Genomic DNA, 20,465 nt, shown 5'->3' with positions numbered 1-20,465 from the left:
GATACACAAAATCTAAATACAAGAAATGAATGCATTCTATAATCCACAGCTGGGATGGTGTTTAATACCTGTTGTTTAAAATGTCTTTTCTCTAAATTTATCAATGTTCTAACCTTTAAACGGCAAAGAGAAATTAAGAATTTCCAACCTAATCCATAATCCCTTTTCTCATTCACTCTTGGTGAGAGGAAAGTTGGTCTACTCTCTGGAGGAGGGGTCTGCCTGGCTGTTCCTATCAAGGTAATAAACATGCCTACTCCTTGATCCTGCAACTGGACTTCCATAATTTATCCTTTTAAAAAACACACACTCACAAGCTGGCCTAGATGTTTGTGCAAAGATTATCATTATATTTATAAATTGAAATGCATTGCAGGAAGAAAGTTCAGATTTCAGGAGTTTTTGGATTTTAGAACTCTTAAGGGATCACAGTGCTGGATATACAGGCACTTAAGTTTGGCAAGGATAAATAGTGAAGTGGGAAAAAAGTAAATTTCAGAAGAATGTGTACAGAATGATCCTTTTTCTTTGAAAGTAAAAGTTATCAGTTGTGTGTGAAGATACATGCACAGAAGGTCTGGAACCATCCACAAAATTTCTCACAGTGGTTATGGGAAGGTGGACAGATCACAGTGGGTTAACACGTTGATTAAACAATTAGTAAACAAAACAATCAGTAAAACAAAAGTAAACAAGCTGATTGTTACAGTCACCTCTCCTAAGAGAACAGCACCCTTCATTATCACAGATGCTGGGAGTAAGGAGTATGGAGATGCTTCTTGTAATGAAGAAAACATCATGAGAAGGGAAGGGGGCTTTTCTTCTCGTAACTGTGTATGAGAGTCACATGTTGTCATTACTGATACAGTTGGTATGTGCCTGTTTATCTCAGGTATATTCGTTTATTCATTAGTTCAGCAAATATTTATTGAGGGCCCACTGTGTGTGAGACACCATTATATCTATAGCAGTCATATATATGTATGCGTGCACGCATGCTAAGTCACTTGAGTTGTGTCCGACTCTTTGTGACCCTGTGGACTCTAGCCCACCAGGCTTCTCTGTCCGTGGTCTTCTCCAGGCAAGAATACTGGAGTGGGTTGCTCTTCCCTTCTCCAGGGGATCTTCTCAATCCAGGGCTCCAACCTTTGTCTCCTTCAGCTTCCGCATTGCAGGCGGATTCTTTTGCCACTGAGCCTCCAGGGAAGACTCACTCATGCCCAACTCAGAGTAACAGAAGTTGGTGTTGCTGTGAAATTGAAAGTGTTCTAAATGTATTTTCTTTCTTCTCATAGTTTTGTTTTTTTCATTTTAGTGTCTGAATTATGCATTTGTAATAAGTAGAGTTGTAATTATGAAACTTTCCAGAAAGAGATTGCCTGGCTGGTCTGTGACAGTGATCCACATGACCATCAAGTGGCCTTGGTTTCTGCTTGTATCCATTCATCCCAAATTAACTGTGTAGGTCCTCAGCCTGCGCAAAGGAAAAATCTCAAAATAATGTCATAAAGTAGATAGAGGGAGAGAGCTAGAGATCTACATTTAGATATATACACACGTGTGTGTATTTTTGCCACCTGTCAACTCAAAGGTTTGTGTTTTCTCCCACAGAAAAAGCAAAGAACAAAGGAGCTTTCTCGGATATTTCATTCATACAACCCATATGATCACAAGGTAAGAGAAGCATGTTATTAGTGTAATTGGGTAATATAAGTCCTTCTGAACATAGAGCACAACGTTCACCAGTACACAGTGATTTTGAAGTACATTTCTACCAATTACATTTATATTTCGTTTTAATTTTTAACTCTGTATCTCTTGTAAAGAAGAGAGAAAATTTGTATTTCTGAACTAAAATATTCTTCTGTATTCACATTAAAATCTGGTTACATATTGTCACTGAATCCTCAAAGACTGTGAAAAGACAGATTTGGGCGTGTTTTTCGATTAGTGGGTTTTTTCCTTTCCAAACAGTGTAGTAAATGAACTTGGCTTTTGAATTGATGAAGATAGTTGAAGTATTATCTGCCAACTCTCGGTTCACCACTGGTCCTGACAGAAAGTTATATTTCTTAAAAAAAAAAAAAAAAACAAAACCTCTAACAGAAAGCAGTGCCTAGAATTATAACTGAAATATTCACTCCTGAGAGCTTTGCTGTACCGAAGACCACATGGTTAATGACCTTGGCCCTCCATCCATCCAGTAACTTCACAGATCCACAGCCAGTCTTGTTGCATTTATACCCCACACTCTCCACGCCCTGTCTTTGAAGAATTCTTAAGCCTCTTCTCACTGACACATATTTCACTATATATTTGTAAAACATAAATCCTTAAAAAAAAAAAAAAAAAAAAGCCCACTGACATTTTAAAGAAAATGCGCAATACCACATCTTCATGGGGAAATATATGAAAATATCCTGAGACTTGTTCAAATCTTCTATATCTTGTAAGGTTCTGATAAATCTGTTAATTTGACGTGATTTCAGAAGCAAACAAAACATTTGCATGGTTGAAATGCTAATATAAACTTAAATCTTTATCTATGAATTTACAAAGAGACATGTGGTAGGGATTTTTTAACTAGCCAAAATAAGGAGTGTGAAAACTACTTTCTTCATTTGAGAATACAGAGATGTCTGGATTCAGGAGGAAAAATGTGCCAGTTGTTCATAGAAGTTGAAAGAATTTTAATAGCTCCTGGTTTTTCTATAGTGACCAGTTAACTTAAGCATCAAAAATCTAAGAGAGATGTTTGTATTCCATGTGACCACAGTGATGTACAAGACTAAACATTTATCATTTCAAGTTAAATTTTTCAAGTGAAATCGATCACTGCAGAATAGCAATTTGTTGGAAAGAACTTGAGCAAGCCAGGAGTGTCTGACAATGCAGGCGGAAGGTGCAGACTGATAAGTAACACAACAGCCAGAAGAATGAGATTGGCCAGATTTCCGATGGGAAAGTTGCCTTTTTTTTTTTTTAGACAGTGTCATTTAATTAACATAAATGCAACAGTGGCTGAAGTTAACATTTAACGGCAGCAGCAGCAATAGACTGTGACAAACCAGAGGTTTTGCCTGACTTGTCTAATTTTGCCCACTTCTGACATTTTTTGAATTCACTGTTAGGGGAAATTCCATTATTCTTTTATTAGAACTCTTAATGGAGCTTAGCCACTCACAGCTTCTCCTGGCTTCCTCTTCATATCCTTTGTGGCGTTGTATCAAAGTCACCTCAGATGATTTTGGCTTCCTCTGTGAAGACTTCATTCCTCTACAAATTAGTCATCAGGCAGTGAGGAATTGAACATAAATGCTAGATGGAGTTCCCTTTGATCTTTGCTTTAAGGTCAGTCATAAATTACTGTTAAGTAGCTGGAAGGCTTGATGAGTGATTTTTGAAGCACCCAAGGTTTAGCCTGATGGCATTCTGTTTTATTCTATATGTGCAGTAAAAAGGGGGAAATTTTCTAGGAAAATTTCTCCTTCCCCTTACTCACCTCCTCATGTTTTTCTAAACTCCTTCCAGGCAAGTTTAACCATTTTAGTTTTAACCATGTCTCTTGAATCATGGGCATTGAGTGAGGTGCACTGTTTTCTCAATATTAGAATGTTCCTTTTTTCTCCATAAATAAAATAATAGAAGATTGTGATTTGAGTTACCTTGTCTTTTTAATTACCCAATTATATTCAAATTAGTTTTCTAGGCAGATAGATTTTAGTGTAAAATGTTTTGTAAGATGTGGTTAAAATTGATTTAAACATCTCACGCTCAGTGAGCTTTCTGGAAAGATCTTTCAGGTTAAATATATACATATGTCGTAAATGAAAGCTTATATAAAATAAAATATAGGCTGTCTGGGATTTGCTTTAAAAAAGAATTAAAAGGGGGACGTGAGTAGGGCACAGTAAAAATAAGGTTGGCCTTGTGTTGATGATTATCAAAACTAAATTATTGGTTTGTGGGAGTTCATCCTTCTAGTTTGTGTATTTTTTTTATATGATTGAAATTTTCCATAGTAAAAATGATGCCAGAAGTTTAAAAAAAAAAAAAAAAGCCCACTATGGTCTACTCCTAGGAGTGAGTATTATGGTATTCTGTTCTTCTCTAGCTAGATTTTTTTAATTGTTAATTTTTCCCTTTTACATCAAGTAAATTTGTACCAAAGAAGGAATACTTAGCATTTCAGAAGGTTCATAATGCTGAGTAAACTCAGAAATGCAAATCCTGTTCTAAAGTTGGCATAATTTTCTGGGGGTTCATCCCAAATTATAGTGGGTCACTTAAATGATAGTCTTGCCTCCAAGAAACTGTTAAAAAGAGTTGTAATGACAAAGGGGAGTCAGTCCCACCATTTTGTTCTCAGTGAGTCACTTATGTTTGCTCTCCTTTTCTCCACCAAACCCAGACTGCGCCTGCCTGACCCCAGACACAGGAAAGTCACCAGGTTAAACAAATTTGTTATTTGAGTGAAGCCAGGTGCGTTTCTTAATCAGACTTGAAAGCCATTGTTTAGGTTGTAAATGGTCACTTGGTTTTCTCTAAGTGCTGTTGCAAAAAGCAAATAGAGCTTAGGGCAAAATGAGCACTCAGAATGAGTCTTGAGGAAAATATTCGATTTGTTTTTTTTATATTCTTAGTCAAATTTTGCTGGAGCCTGAAAAAATTTCGCTTTGGATTGTTATCTCTAGTCCTATGTTCATCTTTTTTAAAAATTGCTTTTAGGAATTCTCGTAAACATACACAGAAAGGCTTGACCAAACCCTAAGTCTCATTTCTCTCTCCTAGTTAAAAGGGATTGGTAAAGGAAATCCAGTAGCTGCAGGTAATCCAATTGTGTTTTGTACGTTATATTCTTTCCTCTGTTGTTTTAATAAACACATAATAAACAGAGCTTGGAATTTCTGAAACCACATCACAGCTAACCACAAGCTTATAGGACCAAAGGTCTCCCAGGCCAAGGACAGCCAGCCTGGAGTTGCATTTTTCCTTTGGATAAGTCACAGATAAGTGGAATAGGTTATCATGAGAACGTTGTTATTAAAGCTATGCAGATTCGCATATGCTTTTTGTCTCTGACCTGAAGAAAATATTGCCATGCATATATAAGATGTCTCCCTCTTTCCTATTGCCTTCTTTTCTTTCTTGTTACATATTATCAGAATTACGTGTTGGGGGAAGTCTAGGTTTATCAGCTAAACACAGATGTTTATAATTTGCTATCGTAAAATGCTACTATAAAATATGAGCATACTTGGAAAGGAAAAGGTTCACAATTCTGTTTAGGTCTGTAGTGGTTTTTACATCTGCAAAATTCAGTACTTCCTAAACATAGATAATTTATATGAATTAATATATACTCGACCATTAAAAGTGAGTCTTTTTAACAGATTGTCATGGTTACAGTTTCTGTATTTTGTGAAGTGGGCTTCTCATTTTCTTTTAGTGACTGTTGTTGTTTGAATAATTTTCTACATAAATCAGTGGACACACATGAGTAGAAACATATTTGTGTTGGTGAAGTAAACTTTTCTTTGTCTTTTGGTGACCAGGTTGTTTTAATGATTTTTTTCTGCAAACATAGACATGTATCGCTTGAACTGTAAACAGACTCATGTGTGTCCAAAAAACAGCTGCCTGTGAATTGAATACACTTGAGAAGTTAGCATATGAATAGACAGAAAATCACTCAACTGGAGGTCTTTTGTGTAGTGATCTTAGCTGTCAAAAACACAACCCAGAACCTGAAAGTAAGCCAGCCTAGGTCCAGACTGTCACAATCATCTAATTCTCTCTCTCCCTGCCTCATTTGTTCTTCAGTTCTCCATTCACAAACGGTCCACTTTAAAAAAAAAAAAAAAAAGTTCTAACAAACATAGATGCCTGATTTCCCAAACCACAGTCAACTCTAGCAGCAGTTAAAAAGAGGGTGGTTATTGCTTCAAGAAGTCAGAGCTCCATTAAGAAGTGGCAGCATGCAAAATGAATGCAAGGACAAGGTCGGCTGTAAAAGCTCTAAGTCATTAACAGAGGGATTCTAAACGTGCAGCTGCCCAAGGCCACTTAACATGAATCCAAATATCCCTATAATACATTTTTTGTAGTCCCAGAGTAAAATAATTGGACCTAAATTACCTCAGGAAACAGATGTTTTCTTTAAAAAATAGTAGAGATGTGTATAATCTATTTTTGCAAACATTGATCTTTTAAGAATAAATTGTCTTTATCCTGAAAACTCTCTTAGGAAGAGCTGGTTGTTAATCACGTTGGATAAATGAAGTATGTATTACTATAGAGAGTGGTTTAATAAATGAGAAATAGTCAAAGAGTGGTTGAACACGTATTGGTAATTGGGTAAAGAAATTAACCAGGTGGGACAGAAAACATATGAGAGCATAAGAGGGGAGAACGGTAGAATCTGTCTTCCCCCCAATTATTTATTTATTTAATTAGATACTCTAAATTCATTAAAGCCTTTGAGAATCATTATATTTTTATCCTAAAGCTTATTCTAGGCATAACTTGAGTGAATACTTGTAAGTAGTGAATCAGTACAATGCATTTTTTTAAATTTCTTCATTACTGTGGGCGGCACTGGGTCTTTATTACTGTGCACAGACTTTCTCTAGTTCCAGTGAGTGGGGCTACTCCCTCTATTTATGGTGCATGGGCTTCCCAGTGTGGTTTCTTCTCTTGTTGCAGAGCACGGGCTCTAGGCGCCGGGCTGAGTAATTGTAGCATTGCCCTGAAGCATGTGGAATCCAGGACCAGGAATTGAACCCATGTGCCCTGCATGATAGGCTGATTCTCAACCTCTGGGCTACCAGGGAAGTCCAGGACAGTGCATCTTTACCTGCAGTATTAAATATACGAAAATAATTGACATGTATTTCCCTTATCCACATTTCCTAAGATTACCTTAAGAACTGTTGTGAACACAAATACTTCTTGGAATTCATACCTACTAGTGTATAATGAACTATGTAACAGAAAGTGTAAAATTACATTTTCTGCAGCTTCATTTGGGCAGAAGCCCAATCTATTTCAGAAGTCTTGGGAGAAAGAAGTCTTTGGTTATATACCGTCCTTTCTTCCCTTAAGAGACTAGTCAATCTCTATGGCATCAAGTTTCATAAATCCACGTATCACAACTTAAGCCAAAGGAACAGTTGCATTTCAGAAAATCATCTACTGATTTACATTTTTCCATTAATCACATCTGTCTAGTAATTTAAGATAGAAGTTACTTTATCCAGTTCTTTATGTTTGAAGAGTCACAGCCAGTTGACTCAATCCGGAGGCAGCTACAGAGCTGTCAAAGCTTCATCGTGCCCTGTTCTTGGAGTGAAGTGGCATCAGAGTGCCTTGGGTTGTACATTTAGAGAAGGAGACGCGAGTTTGGATTATTGCCTGCTGGCCCTGTTGGGCTTTGAGCTATCTGCTGTCTGGAAATAGCAACTTCAGTTCTTAATGGATCCAGCACTTTTTGATAGCCAGATTTTCATGGCACATGCAGAGGAAGAGACAAGTTATTGATTTGCCATGTTTATGCCATGCTTAAAATGGTTCTCTGCAGCAGATTGGGCAAAGCCATTTGTGCACTTAACTCTAGTCCCCATCTTTGGCAAAGACTAAAAGTTGTTTAAAAAGTAATTTGGGGGATGTTGCTAAATAGCAGGAACAATTGGATAAACGTCTGATTAAGTTCCCTTATTGTTACATTTGTCACATGTCATACTAAAACCATAGTTTTAGTTTTAGTAGACTAAAAAGCATAGAGCATACTAAAACCATGCTCAGGTTATGGCCTTGGAACACAGGGAAGTGAGCACTTCAGTAAATATTAAACTCATGTCATTGGCCTCAGGAACTCTACACTATAGTCGTATGAGTAACTCAGTCTCAAAATAATGGACATTCTAAAGAACTCTTTTGGTGTAAAATTTGTGCTTCCTGCTCAAGGTAACCATGTGATTGTTACCAAAGAGGCAGATATAGTTCTGTTATTTCTGGCTTTAAGAATAGGTATCTCTAGACACCATTTTGCTTCCTGATCCATGCCAACCTGATCCAAAAGCATTTTCTTTATTTTTAGCTTTTCTCAGCTTGTGATTCAAGTTGAATAACAGGTCATGTTTCCTGGAGCCTAACTTTGATATTGTACCATTGTATTTTTCTCTTTTCCTTCTAACATGGCATTGTTCTAAAAATTAAACTTTTTTTTTTTTAACACATTGATTTATTACTGTAACTTCAGGGATAGGTTGTATGGAAGGTTATGTAAATAACGAAGATTTTAGTGGTGTGTTAAAATGCTATATCCAGGGACCCATATATGTCAGAAATTCTGCTCTGGCAGTTTCTCTGAGGATTGGCAAGGAGACTGGAATCTGATTGGTTTATCATCATCATCATCATCATTACATTACTTAAAGCACACGCCATGTAACTGGTACTAGTCTCAGAGCTTTGCATATACACGTTTAATCTTCATACCAACTCTATCAGTACTGTTATTGGATTGGCCAAAAAGTTCATTCAGGGCTTTCTGTACCATCTTACTGAAAACGCTAAGAAATTTTCTGGCCAACTCAGCAGTATCCCTTGTTTTACAGATGATGGAACTGAGACATAGGTTAAGAAACTTCTCAAGGTCACGCAGCTAGTAAGTGACAGGACAGTTTAGCTCCAGAGTCCACGCTTAGCATCCCTGCGCCACAAGCCACTGCAGATCTGCAGATTAAGAGGTTCTAATAAAGGTGGATTGATGAGCGCAACTCAAGTTCTAGGTCAAAATGGGCCTTCTTACCCTCCACCTGCAAATCTAAATCTAAATAAGCAAACTCTATGTAGACACAGAGGTAGGAGAAGGAATAAGAAGAGAGGACAGAAATAGTCCAGGGGAGAAGCATCAGGGCTTCCATAGACTGCTTCCCCATAAAGCAGACAGTAGAGCAGACAAACATGCTGAGAACTACCGCCTTCACCTCACTCTTCCCCAGTCTGATAAATCCACCATCAGCCTGGGGCAAGGGAAACTTAATGTAAGCTGGACATCAGGGCTTCTACCATCAGAGACTAACAGATGACTATTAAGCACTGTTGGGCACTCTGTTTGCAGAGCCTGTTCACCTTGCTCTCCTCTCAGCTCCCATCTGTGAGGATGGGTATGGTACAAGTTTCAGCTAAAGGTTGGAGTGTTTAGGGCCAAGACAGCAGGAGATATCCAAGCCAGAGAAATAGGGCAAGCCAGCCTATAAGCCTCGAGCCCAGAGAAAGGTTGAGGAGGGAATCAACTGAAGTCACATGGAGATGGGAAAATGGCAGCAAGACAGGTTGGAAACCTGTTTCATTTATCAGGACCCCCGCTGCATTTCTGACTTCTTTTATAGGCAGCTGGGGCTCTAAATTAGAAGTCAGAAAGTTCCCCAGGTCCTCATTTAAGAATGTTTTATTTAATAGCATGCTCTCTTACCTCACACCTCTTTGCCCAGCTGCTCCCAGGAAATATCAGGAATAAGGAGAAGCAAAGTTCTTGATCAAATATTTTGCTAGCATTCAATGTAAAAGTATTGATAAAAAGTAATCAAAAGAAAGTCTAAAAGGCAACAGAAGCAAAAATAAACAAGTGGGACTACATCAAGCTAAAAAGCTTCTGCACAGCAAAGGAAACCATCAACAAAATGAAAAGGCAACCTACCAAATGGAAGAAGATATTTGCAAATCTTATATCTCATGAGAGATTAACTTCTGAAATATATAAAGAACTGATACAACTTAGTAGCAAAGTAACTCACAAACAGTTCAATTAAAAAATGGGCAGAGAATCTGAATAGACATTTTACAGAAGAAGGTATACAGATGGCCGACAAACACCTGCAAAGATGCTCAGCATCACTGATCATCAGAGTCAGAGGAATCAAAGTGAAAGTCTCTCAGTCGTGTTCAACTCTTTGGGAGCCCATGGACTATATAGTCCATGGAATTCTCTCAGCCAGAATACTGGAGTGGGTAGCCTATCCCTTCTGCAGGGGATCTTCCCAACCCAGGGATCTAACCAGGGTCTCCGGCATTGCAGATGGATTCTTTACCAGCTGAGCCACAAGGGAAGCCCAAGAATACTGGAGAGGGGTAGCCTATCCCTTCTCCAGCGGATCTTCCCAACCCAGGAATCGAACCGGGGTCTCCTACATTGCAGGCAGATTCTTTACCAGCTGAGCCATAAGGGAAGCCCTTATCACTAATCATCCATCACTAATCATCAGGGAAATGCAAATCAAAACCACAGTGAGATACTAACTCACACTGTTAGAATGGCCATTATCAAAAAGTCAGGACATAAGTGTTGGTGAGGACGTGGAGAAAAAGCATCCTTGCACACTATTGTCACTTGGTGCAGCCACTGTGGAAAACAGTATGGTGATTCCTCAGAAAATCAAAAACAGAACTGCCAAGTCATCCAACAGGTCCACTTTTGGTTATGTATTCAAAGGAAACAAGAACACTAACTCTACAAGAGATATACACTGCATTGTTCATTGCAGCCTTCTTTACAATAGTCAAGACATGAAAACAACCTGAGTGTTCATGGATGGATGAATAGATAAGGAAAACAAGTGTGTGTGTATACATACACACACACAATGGAATATTATTTAGCCATAAAAAGAAGTCTTGCTAGTGGACCTTGAGGGCATTATTCTAAGTGAAATAAGTCAGGCAGAGAAAGACAAATACTGCCTGATCTCACTTAAATGTGAAATCTAAAACAAAGCAAAATAAACTCATAGATTAAAAAACAAACAAAAAAATAGATTGATGATTTCCGGAGGCAGGTGGTGGTGGTAGGTGGGAGAAATGAATAAAGGGAGTCAAAATATAGGACTTTTGATTATAACATAAATAGTCCATGGAGATGCAAAGTACAGTATGGCAACTAGAGTGAATAATTTTGTAGTGTGTATCTGAAAATCGCCAAAAGAGTAAATCTTTAAAGTTCTCATTAAAAGCAAAACATCTTACATGTATGGGGACATATGTTAACTGGACCCACTCTGATCATTTTGCAGTATATACAAAAAGTGAATCGTTATGTTGTACGCCTGAAACTAACATAATGTGTTTCAATCATATCTCAAGTAAAAAAATAAAATCTCCATAGAAGTGGCAGTTACTATATTCTAAATTATTTATCAAGTCTAAGGGTATCTCGTTTTCCACTGTCGTTGTTATGTGCTGCCTCTGTGAAATTCACTAGCGTGAGGAGGAAATCGGCAGAGGAGGGGAGAGGACCTGCATCAGCGTGTGTGCGTGTACCGGCCAGCCCGGAGCTGCTCGCCTCCCTCTGCCCCACCCGTCACCCCCCAGGCTGGTCTTCTACCGTCAGCCTCTGCGTGCAGCTAAGATGTATCACCAGCCTCTTTCTGTCCCGATCCACACCCTGCCCCAGCCTTTTTCTCTGTGTCTGACCACCAGCGGGCACTATCCCTTACCAGCCTTGCCCAACAACATACTTAGCCAGCCCTCCACTTGACGCATTAGGCCTGTTGCATGTTGGGTTGTCATCATCGTTCAGTCGCCCAGTCACGTCTGACCCTTTCTGACCCCATGAACTGCAGCACACCAGGCCTCTCTGTCCCCCACCACCTCCTGAAGTTTGCCCGAGTTCATGTCCTTTGCTTTGGTGATGCTGTCCAGCCATCTCATCCTCTGGCGCCCTCTTCTCCTCCTGCCCTCAATCTTTCCCAGCATCAGGGACTTTTCCAGTGAGTCAGCTGTTTGCATCAGATGACCAAAATACTGGAGTTTCAACTTCAGCATCAGTCCTTGCAACATGTCAGGTTGCCAGTTAGCAAATGAAAACAGAGGATGCCTGTTACACTTGAACTTCAGATAAACAACAAGTTGTTGTTGTTTGTTTGTTTCTTTTTCTTTTTTTTTTTTTTTTTTTAGTATAAGTAAGTCTCATGCAATATTTGGAGTTTACTTGTACTAAAAATTTATTCGTTCATTTGAAATTCACATGTAAGTGGATGTTTTGTTTTTATTTGGCAACCCCAGTTGTATGTTATTACACTTTACATTTTGGCAAATTGAGATAGAAAGATGGAAAAGAATATCCCAGAGAGAATGAACTAAAAAATGAGTTTAAAACCTCCCCTATATATAATATGAAGGATATGTGCAAGTTTCTTCCTATTTTTAACCCCATCCTTGTATAATGTGCCTGGCCTCCCTGCAAAGACTGACACCAATGTCAGATGGTTTTTCAAACATTTACTGTTTTAATGAAGAAGATAAAACAAGTTACTCATTTAACTTTTGTTCTCTAAAATCTTGTGACTGTGTTTTAACCTAGGAAACTTGTTTGGAAAATTGCTTGGAAGACACAGAAGTTAAAATTAAAAAGTGCTCATAGCTTATTTTCAAGGAAGAGTTTTCAGATCCCCCCTGAAAAGTACCTTGTTTCTCCAGCAATACATTTTGTTGTAAAATATGTTAATGACTTCTCTGCAGCTGAAGTTCTTTTTATTGAGATGTTTTGACACTAAAAAGCATTAATGCCAGTGATGCTTAAAGCAAGTAATGCGGGCATCCACTAGAGAAACGGGTAAGCTACTCCTGATTTTTTTTTCATCTACAGCTCTGCTGCTCAAGTTTTCAACTGGTTGAGAATCTTTTCATTGGTGGTGTGAGGGTGGATGCTGTTTGCAGAGTTTTCTTCCCAGGCTTGGCCTCTATCTTCCTCAGCACATTTTTAGCAACAGGTACAGACCTCATTCTGTGTACCACTCTCCTATGATCACCAGCCTTCAATACAGATTGTGACTTCCACATTTTCCAGAATTCTCTTGACAAAGAGTAGTGAAGTGAAGGTATTTCCGTGGGCCAGTAATTCATTCTCTCTCGGGTTTCTGTGCAAGATTAAGAAGACATAATTAACAGTTAGCAAAACAAAAAAAAAATACGGTTAGCATTGGTGGCATTTTTAAAATATATATATTAACACTCTTCTCTTGAAATTGGAAATCTAGAGAATTTTAGCATCTGAGGAAAAAATGAGTTAACCAGCTTCTTCTCGTGATTGTTAATATTTTTCATTATTCAGCGTTTTAGCTTTGGATGCTTTTCAGAATTCCAGAAGTATTTTAAATGCACGTGTGTCAAATAAAAATAAAGGAGTTTTGAAGACTCAAGTTCTTTTTAATGTAGCTCTGTCATTATATGGCACACACGTGAGTAAGGAAACTATTCCATTTTTAATTGCTGTAAACTATAATCATCTGACATGGATCTCTCGTTCAACTTAGGCCCTTTTTTTTCTTTTTGAGGGGGTAATTTTAAAGTTGCTTGTTTGTCTATATCCCTCACTTCTTATTTCTTATCAACTATTTATTTTTCTAATTTAAAGCTATGATGTAGTTAACACTTCTACAGTTGCCTCCCTCCCCTCACCTCTAGGAGCTTCCCAGGTAGCACAATAGTAAATAATGCACCTGCCAATGCAGGAGACACAAGAGACTTGGGTTTGATCCCTGGGTTGGGAGCCTCCCCTGGAGAAGGAAATGGCAACCCACTCCATTCTTGCTTGGATAATCCCTTGGACAGAGGAACCTGCCAGGCAACAGCCATGGCGTGGCAAAGAGTCGGACACGATTGAGTAACCAACATGCACATACATGCACATACACCCTCACCTCCAGGGCCTGGTGCTTCCTTTGGTTATTCTTCAGCTTGTCTCTCTCCCCGCGAGCTAAATATCTTCCTCACCCATTGTTTGTACTATATCTCCTTACTATTCCCACTTACTTTTACATCTCTCCACACAGTTTCTTAGATGTTTTTGCTTTTTACCCTCTAACATGTTCCTGCTTGGAGCTGTATGGGTGATAATTCTTGGGATCTTCAACATGGTGACGTATTCTGGGACTCGCTACCCTTCCCTTGGAGACAGAAACATGAAAAATCAACGCTGTGTCCAGCCCTTCCCCCTTCTTAAACTAGAGAGCTCCTGTAATCCCACCACCCTCCCCGTTCCACTTCTTGTACACATAAGGAAGTCTCTCTGGTCCTATTGAATTCTTCCCCTTACTTCAAAACTCAGTTTCCTTTTACCATCTTTGCATCTTTTCTGATGTACCTGGGAAACTGTTCTCATGCTGCCTCTATGACGGGCGTGTGTCTTCATTATTTGAGTTGTCATGCTCTTAGAATTCAGCTCCATTCAACAACCATGAGGTTTGCTTGCTTTGTTTTTTAGGGAACAATACATGGAACAATAGGTACAATACCTGGGATAAAATGCTTAGAATCCAGGGGGGCAAGAGGAGGAGGTGGCAACAAACGCTGCATTAGAGTCATTTTGTTCTGTTATGTATTTATTGCTGACATAGCTGTTTCCTCCTATTACACCATGAGTGTCAACAGGACAAAGATCATATCTTATCTTTTTCTTTCCCCTGCAGGGGAAGACCCTGACTGATGGACTAGAATCGAATGTGCTGTGTGTATGAAGTGTATTTTGTTCTTCTTTTGCTCTGCATACCATAACATACCAAGCCCTTACCCGTTATCCCACAGCAAACACAGGGTGAAAACGCAGCCTTCTAGCTGCCGGTTTGGTGCCCTGGCCGTGACACTGTGTGGTTGGAATGTTCCAGTAGTAATGACCACCGCTGCAGGAGGACGCACTGTTTGTTCTTGGTTTTTAATCATAGAGTAGGTAATACATGCACTTAATACCATATTCAAAGAAAGTCTCCCTCCTAACCCGTTATTAGAGATCCCTGTTCCCCTCCAGAGGCAACCACTGTTTTAAGTTCTTTGTGTATACCTTAAGTTGCTTTCTGCATATAAAAACACATACCTTCCTATGTGTCTTTATGTATATATATACTCTTTTTTTTAATTAATTTATTTAAAAAATAAAATTTATTTATTTTTTAATTGAAGGGTAATTGCTTTACGGAATTTTGTTTTCTGTCAAACCTCAACACGAATCAGCCATCGGTATACACATATCCCCTCCCTTTTGAGCCTCCTTCCCGCCCATCTCAAATGCTTCTCCTTTTCACTTTATAATGTGTCTCGAAGATAATTTCAATCTGTATGTGAAGAGCTGCCTTTTTCCTTCTTATAAAAAAAACTGATGTATATGTGCTGCTCCAGATGTGTACTGTATTTATTTAAGTAGACTCTTACTGATAGATCTTCGGATAGCTTCTGATCTTTTGATCTTATACTCATTGCTTCAGTGTATAATCTCACATGTCATTTCACGCATGTATGAATATTAACTGTAGGATAAATTTCTACAAGTGGAATGACAGGATCATAGGTGTGTGCATTTTAAATCACGATAGGAATTGCCAAATACCCACTAGACAAGATGTTGCAATGTACATGCTCATCAACAAGGTCGCTCCCCCACACCCGCTCTGACATACTTTGTCAACTGACTTTTAAAATCCTTTCCTGTTAGAGAAAGACATCTTCTTGTAGTTTTCATTTGTATTTCTTTTTTGAGTGTAGTGACTCAGTTGTCAGAAATAGCCACAAAAAATAGAATAATTGAATCTTTGATTTTATGTAGCTGTCTCCACATTTAAAACTTGAAATTCTGACACATAGGTTGGCTTGGCAAAAAAAAAAAAATGTTCATTCAGGTTTTTGTGTACCATCTTACAGAAAAACCTGAAAGAACGTTTTGGCCAACCCAATACGTACCAGCTGTGTATCTTTGCCAAGAAACTGAAGCTGTATTTATCTCCATTTTCTCCTATGCAAAATGAAAATGTATATAACCCTAAGAAAAGAAAAAACTCTAGCTATTATAATAGTGAGACACCATTCATTAGAAGATGCATCTCAAACTGAGAAATGCTAAAATGTAAAGGAGAAATGTGCAGTTAAGAATCAGTGAAATTTGCTTGTACCTGCATCGTAGGGTTGTCCTGAAGATGAAATGAAAAGCATTTGGAATAGCACCCAGAAGGCACACAATAAGTGCTCAAAAAATGTCCATTATTGTTCTTGCAGTAAAATCATAATTAACAGAATGTCAGCTCCACCACTAGTACTAAGCATATAGTACATTCTCAATGAATAACTGCTGCTGTAATTATTTTTAGTATTAATGCAAAATTTATTGTTAGAATGTAGTCAGGGATTTTGTTGGTTTTGTTCAATGCTGTTTCTCCTCCATTGGAAACAGTGCTGGCCTATGGCGGGTGCTCTATAAATGCGTGTTGATTGAAGAAATTAATCTGCTGCCTCCTCCAAAGCTTCAGCAGAATTGTATGTAGAAATCTTCATTTTTTTCTGAGTAGCAGCGTTTGGGGATCTTAGGGTTCTGTGGTTTTGGGCTCTTCTCTCCGCACTCCACCCCCCCGCCCCCAGCCACCTCCATACTCACTGAAACTTCTAGACTTTATTAAAAAACACCTGCTTTAGTTCCAGAAATAGCAGAGCCCTATGGAGCTCAGTGTAAACATTTAAAAACCTATATTTATAAAGCTAAAAACTTTGAATAGAAAGAATTCTTCAGAATATTGTTAGTATAATTTTTTTTTTCCAAACAATAGTCAGACTATTGTTCGGTTGAAAAAAAAAGTAGTTTTATATAATCTGTACATGATTCTAGGGCTTCCCAGGTGGCACTAGTGGTAACCTGCTTGCCAATGCAGGAGACATAAGAGATGTGGGTTCGATCCCTGGGTTGGGAAGATCCCCTGGAGAAGGAAATGGCAACCCACTGCAGTGTTCTTGCCTGGAGAATCCCACGGACAGAGGAGCCTGGTAGGCTATAATCCATGGGGTCGCGAAAGAGTCAAACACAACTGAAGCAATTTAGCACATACATGATTCTAATAAGAACTAACAAGGTTTGTGTAAGTCCTACATTTTTAGAGTTTGCATTGTCAAACTGCAGTATAGTCATCCTTCAGTTTCCATGGGGGATTGGTTCCAGGACAGCCCCCTTGCCCAAGGGTACCAAAATTCACAGATGCTCAAGTCCCTGATACAAGATGATAATAGTATTTGTATATAACATACACACATCCTCCCATGCACTTTAAATCATCTCTAGGTTGCTTATAATACCTTGATGTTCAGTTGCTAAGTGATGTCCAACTCTTTGTGACCCCATGAACTGCAGCATGCCAGGCTTCCCTGTCCTTCACCAGCTCCTGGAGTTTGCTCAAAGTCAAGGCCATTGAGTTAGTGATGCCATACAACCATCTCATCCTCTGTTGCCCCCTTTTCCTCTTGCCTTCAATCTTTCCCAGCGTTGGGGTCTTTTCCAGTGAGTCAGCTCTTCACAATCTGGTGGCCAAAGTACTGGAGCATCAGTTCTTCCAATGAATATTCAGGTTTGATTTCCTTTAAGATTGACTGGTTTGATCTTGCTGCCCCAGGGACTTTCAAGAGTCTTCTCCAGCACCAGAGGTCAAAACCATCAATTCTTCAGCACTCAGCCTTCTCACTCCAACTCTCACATCTGTAAATGACTAGTGGAAAAAACATAGCTTTGACTATATGGACCTCTTTTGGCAAAGTAATGCCTCTGCTTTTTAATACCCTGTCTAGGTTTGTTATAGCTTTTCTTCCAGGGAGCAAGCGTCTTTTAATCTCATGACTGTAGTCACTGTCTGCAATGATTCTGGATCCCAAGAAAATGAAATCTGTTACTGTTTCCACTTTTTCCCCATCTATTTGCCCTAAAGTGATGGGACCAGATGCCATGATCTTTGTTTTTTGAACATTGAGTTTTAAGCCAGCTTTTTCACTCTCCTTTTTCACCTTCATCAAGTGGCTCTTTAGTTCCTCTTCACTTTCTGCCATTGAAGTGATATTATTTGCATATCTGAGGTTATTGATATTTCTCCTGGCAGTCTTCATTCCAGCTTGTGAGTCATGCAGCCTGGCATTTCACATGCTGTACTCTGCATATAAGTTATAATACCTAATACAGTGTAAATTCTATGTAAATAGTTGCTCTGTGTGTGTGTGAGCTCAGTTGTGCCCAACTCTTTGCAACCCCATGGACTGTAGCCTGCCAGGCTTCTCCATCCATGGAATTTTCCGAGCAAGGTTACTGGAGCAGATTGCCATTTCCTTCTCCAGGTATCTTCCTGACCCAGGGATTGAACCCTCATCTTTTACATCTCCTGCGTTGACAGGCAGGTTCTTTACCACTAGCACCACCTATGAAATACAGGAGATATGAAATATAGACTTCAAGTGTGTGTATGTGTCTTATAAATATTTGTGGGGTATGTGTATTTAAGTGTGTAGAGAGAGGTGCATGTGTGATATGACAAAAATATAAGCTCTGGCTAATATCAAGGTTGGGCTTCCCAGATGGCACAGTGGTTGAGAATCTGCCTGCCAATGTAGGAGATGCAAAGAGACATGGGTTCGATCCCTGGGTCAGGAAGATCCACAGAGAAGGAAATGGCCCCCTCCAGTGTTCTTGCCTGGAAAATCCCATGGACAGAGCAGCCTGGTGGGCTATAATCCATGGGGTCACAAAGTGTCAGATGCAACTGAGCACGCAAGCAATATCAAGGTTAGCTTGAATAACTTAATTCTCTGCAAATAGCCAACTTCTGGGTAATTGTTCCCACCTTAGAAGTGACCTTAAAATTGTTTGGCTTCAACCGTACTCAAAAATTAAATGTGGATGTTTTTACCTTAAATTTAGTTGAGTGTTTGAGTGACAGTTGGGTTGAAAATTCAGCTATCTCTTAAATCAGCAGAGCCTGGCCCTGCTCTCGGGTCCTTAGTGAAGGAAAGAGGGCCTCTTGCTCTTGTATGAGCATCTCGGTGTAGCTGGAGGTCAATCCCACGGGTTATAAAAGTCCCTTTTTATCACAGTCCCATTTGCTGATGGGTTTATCTGACTTTAGAGTCACTTACCTTTCACTTACTTGAAGAAGATAAGGTCAAAACCTGAAAGTTTGCTCTGAAAAATTGAGGCAAACCTGGTTTCTCCTGCTGAAATGCTGTCACAATCTGTAGTGAGGTTAGAACAACAGAAGAGAACGGCTACTGAGTTGTCACTGAGTTCGCGCCACCGAAGGTCAGCGGCTGCCGAGGCTTCAGGTCGGTCAGTGATGCCTCTCTGCCTGACGACCGAGTTCAGCTTCTCTTTTTGGACTTCATAGGTGTAAACATCCACCAGTCTTCACTTCAGTTGTAATATGCAAATATACTCATCTTAATTAAGACATGGTTTTAATTCAGGGATGAGGAAGCTTTTTCAGATTAAGTATGATGACAAATTCTGAAGATGGAACACACATGTATTTTAAAACGTCCCTTAAGAATTGCAAAACCCTCATCTAAGGATATAATTTGCTGATTTTCAGGCAATAGGTTCATAGTGTAATACACACACATTAGTTTGTTGATCTCTTCCAGGGTTTCCCCTCACCTCCCCGGTCTCCCCTGCAGGCTGCTCCTCGTTTGTGTCTCTGACGAAGGTAGCTCTCGCCCGTTCACAGTAGTGTTCTGTTCCTTGCGTGCCCGTGGATGCTCCCAGGAACCTGAGCATCCATGCAGCAGGCTCCAAGCCATCTCCTTTTGAATCATCTCTTAACCTCACCACATCCTGGACTGCATTTACCCCCTCCCTCCACTCCACACCCAGCACACCTCCTCTGTGTTTACCGCCTTGACAAATGCCAACAGGTCATCCTGGCTCCTCAGCCGCAGTCCCTGGCCTCTTCCCTCCCCCTTTACCCGCCACCTTTGCCTGGCCAGATTTTCCCAGATCTCCTCCTGTGCTTTCTCTAGATCTGACCATGGTCTTCATTGCAGACACCCTCATGGGGGCCTCTGACAGTTCTCGCCTGAGTTTCTTCACTTGCCTCAGCCTGATTTCCCTGTTTGCATTCTCACTGTGCTCCCAAACCCCAGTCTGTTCTTCTACTGCGTTCTTTTTTCACCTGGTTGATTGATTGTGTGTTGTTTTTTTTTAAATTTAATAGTAGATTGTTTATTTTGTTATCGTAGTGTAGTTGTTTACAACTATAGTTGTGTAACTGTAGTTGTATAGCTGTATAGTTGTTATGTTAGTTTCTGCTATAGAGCAAAGTGAAACGGTTATACATACACTTTTTTTTTTTTTAAGATTCTTTTCCCATATAGGTCATTACAAGTATTGAGTAGAATTCCCTGTACTGTACAGTAGGTCCTTATTAGTTATCTGTTTTATATATAGCAATGTATATATGGGGCTTCCCAGGTGGCTCAGTGGCAGAGAATTCGCCTGCAGGAGATACAGGAGATGCAGGTTTGATCCCTGTGTTGGGAAGATCCCCTGGAGAAGGAAATGGCAACCCACTCCAGTATTCTTGCCTCGGAAACCCCGTGGACAGAGGAATCTAGTGGCTACATGCATGGGATCCCAAAAAGTCAGACACGACTGAGCACTCAGACATGACTGAGCACACACA

General features: G+C 39.5%; 1 protein-coding gene across 7 annotated transcripts in view; it reads left to right on the top strand.

Annotated features, from left to right (window-relative positions):
• Positions 1-20,465, top strand: part of CDKAL1 (CDK5 regulatory subunit associated protein 1 like 1) — a 580,103-nt gene that overhangs the window by 467,475 nt on the left and 92,163 nt on the right. For 6 of the 7 annotated variants that reach the window (XM_043908414.1, XM_043908415.1, XM_043908413.1 and 3 more), the window contains one exon: positions 1,612-1,674. In XM_043908414.1, the coding sequence (XP_043764349.1) occupies positions 1,612-1,674 (63 nt within the window). Of the gene's footprint in view, positions 1-1,611; positions 1,675-12,646; positions 13,528-20,465 lie in introns of those variants that run through there. The other variant, XM_043908419.1, reaches the window with a different exon arrangement.

The sequence above is a fragment of the Cervus elaphus genome, chromosome 7 (genome assembly GCF_910594005.1).
Source record: "Cervus elaphus chromosome 7, mCerEla1.1, whole genome shotgun sequence".
NCBI lineage: Eukaryota > Metazoa > Chordata > Mammalia > Artiodactyla > Cervidae > Cervus > Cervus elaphus.
The sequence above is the reverse complement of the archived record's forward strand: the minus strand, read 5'-3'. Positions and strand labels throughout refer to the sequence as shown.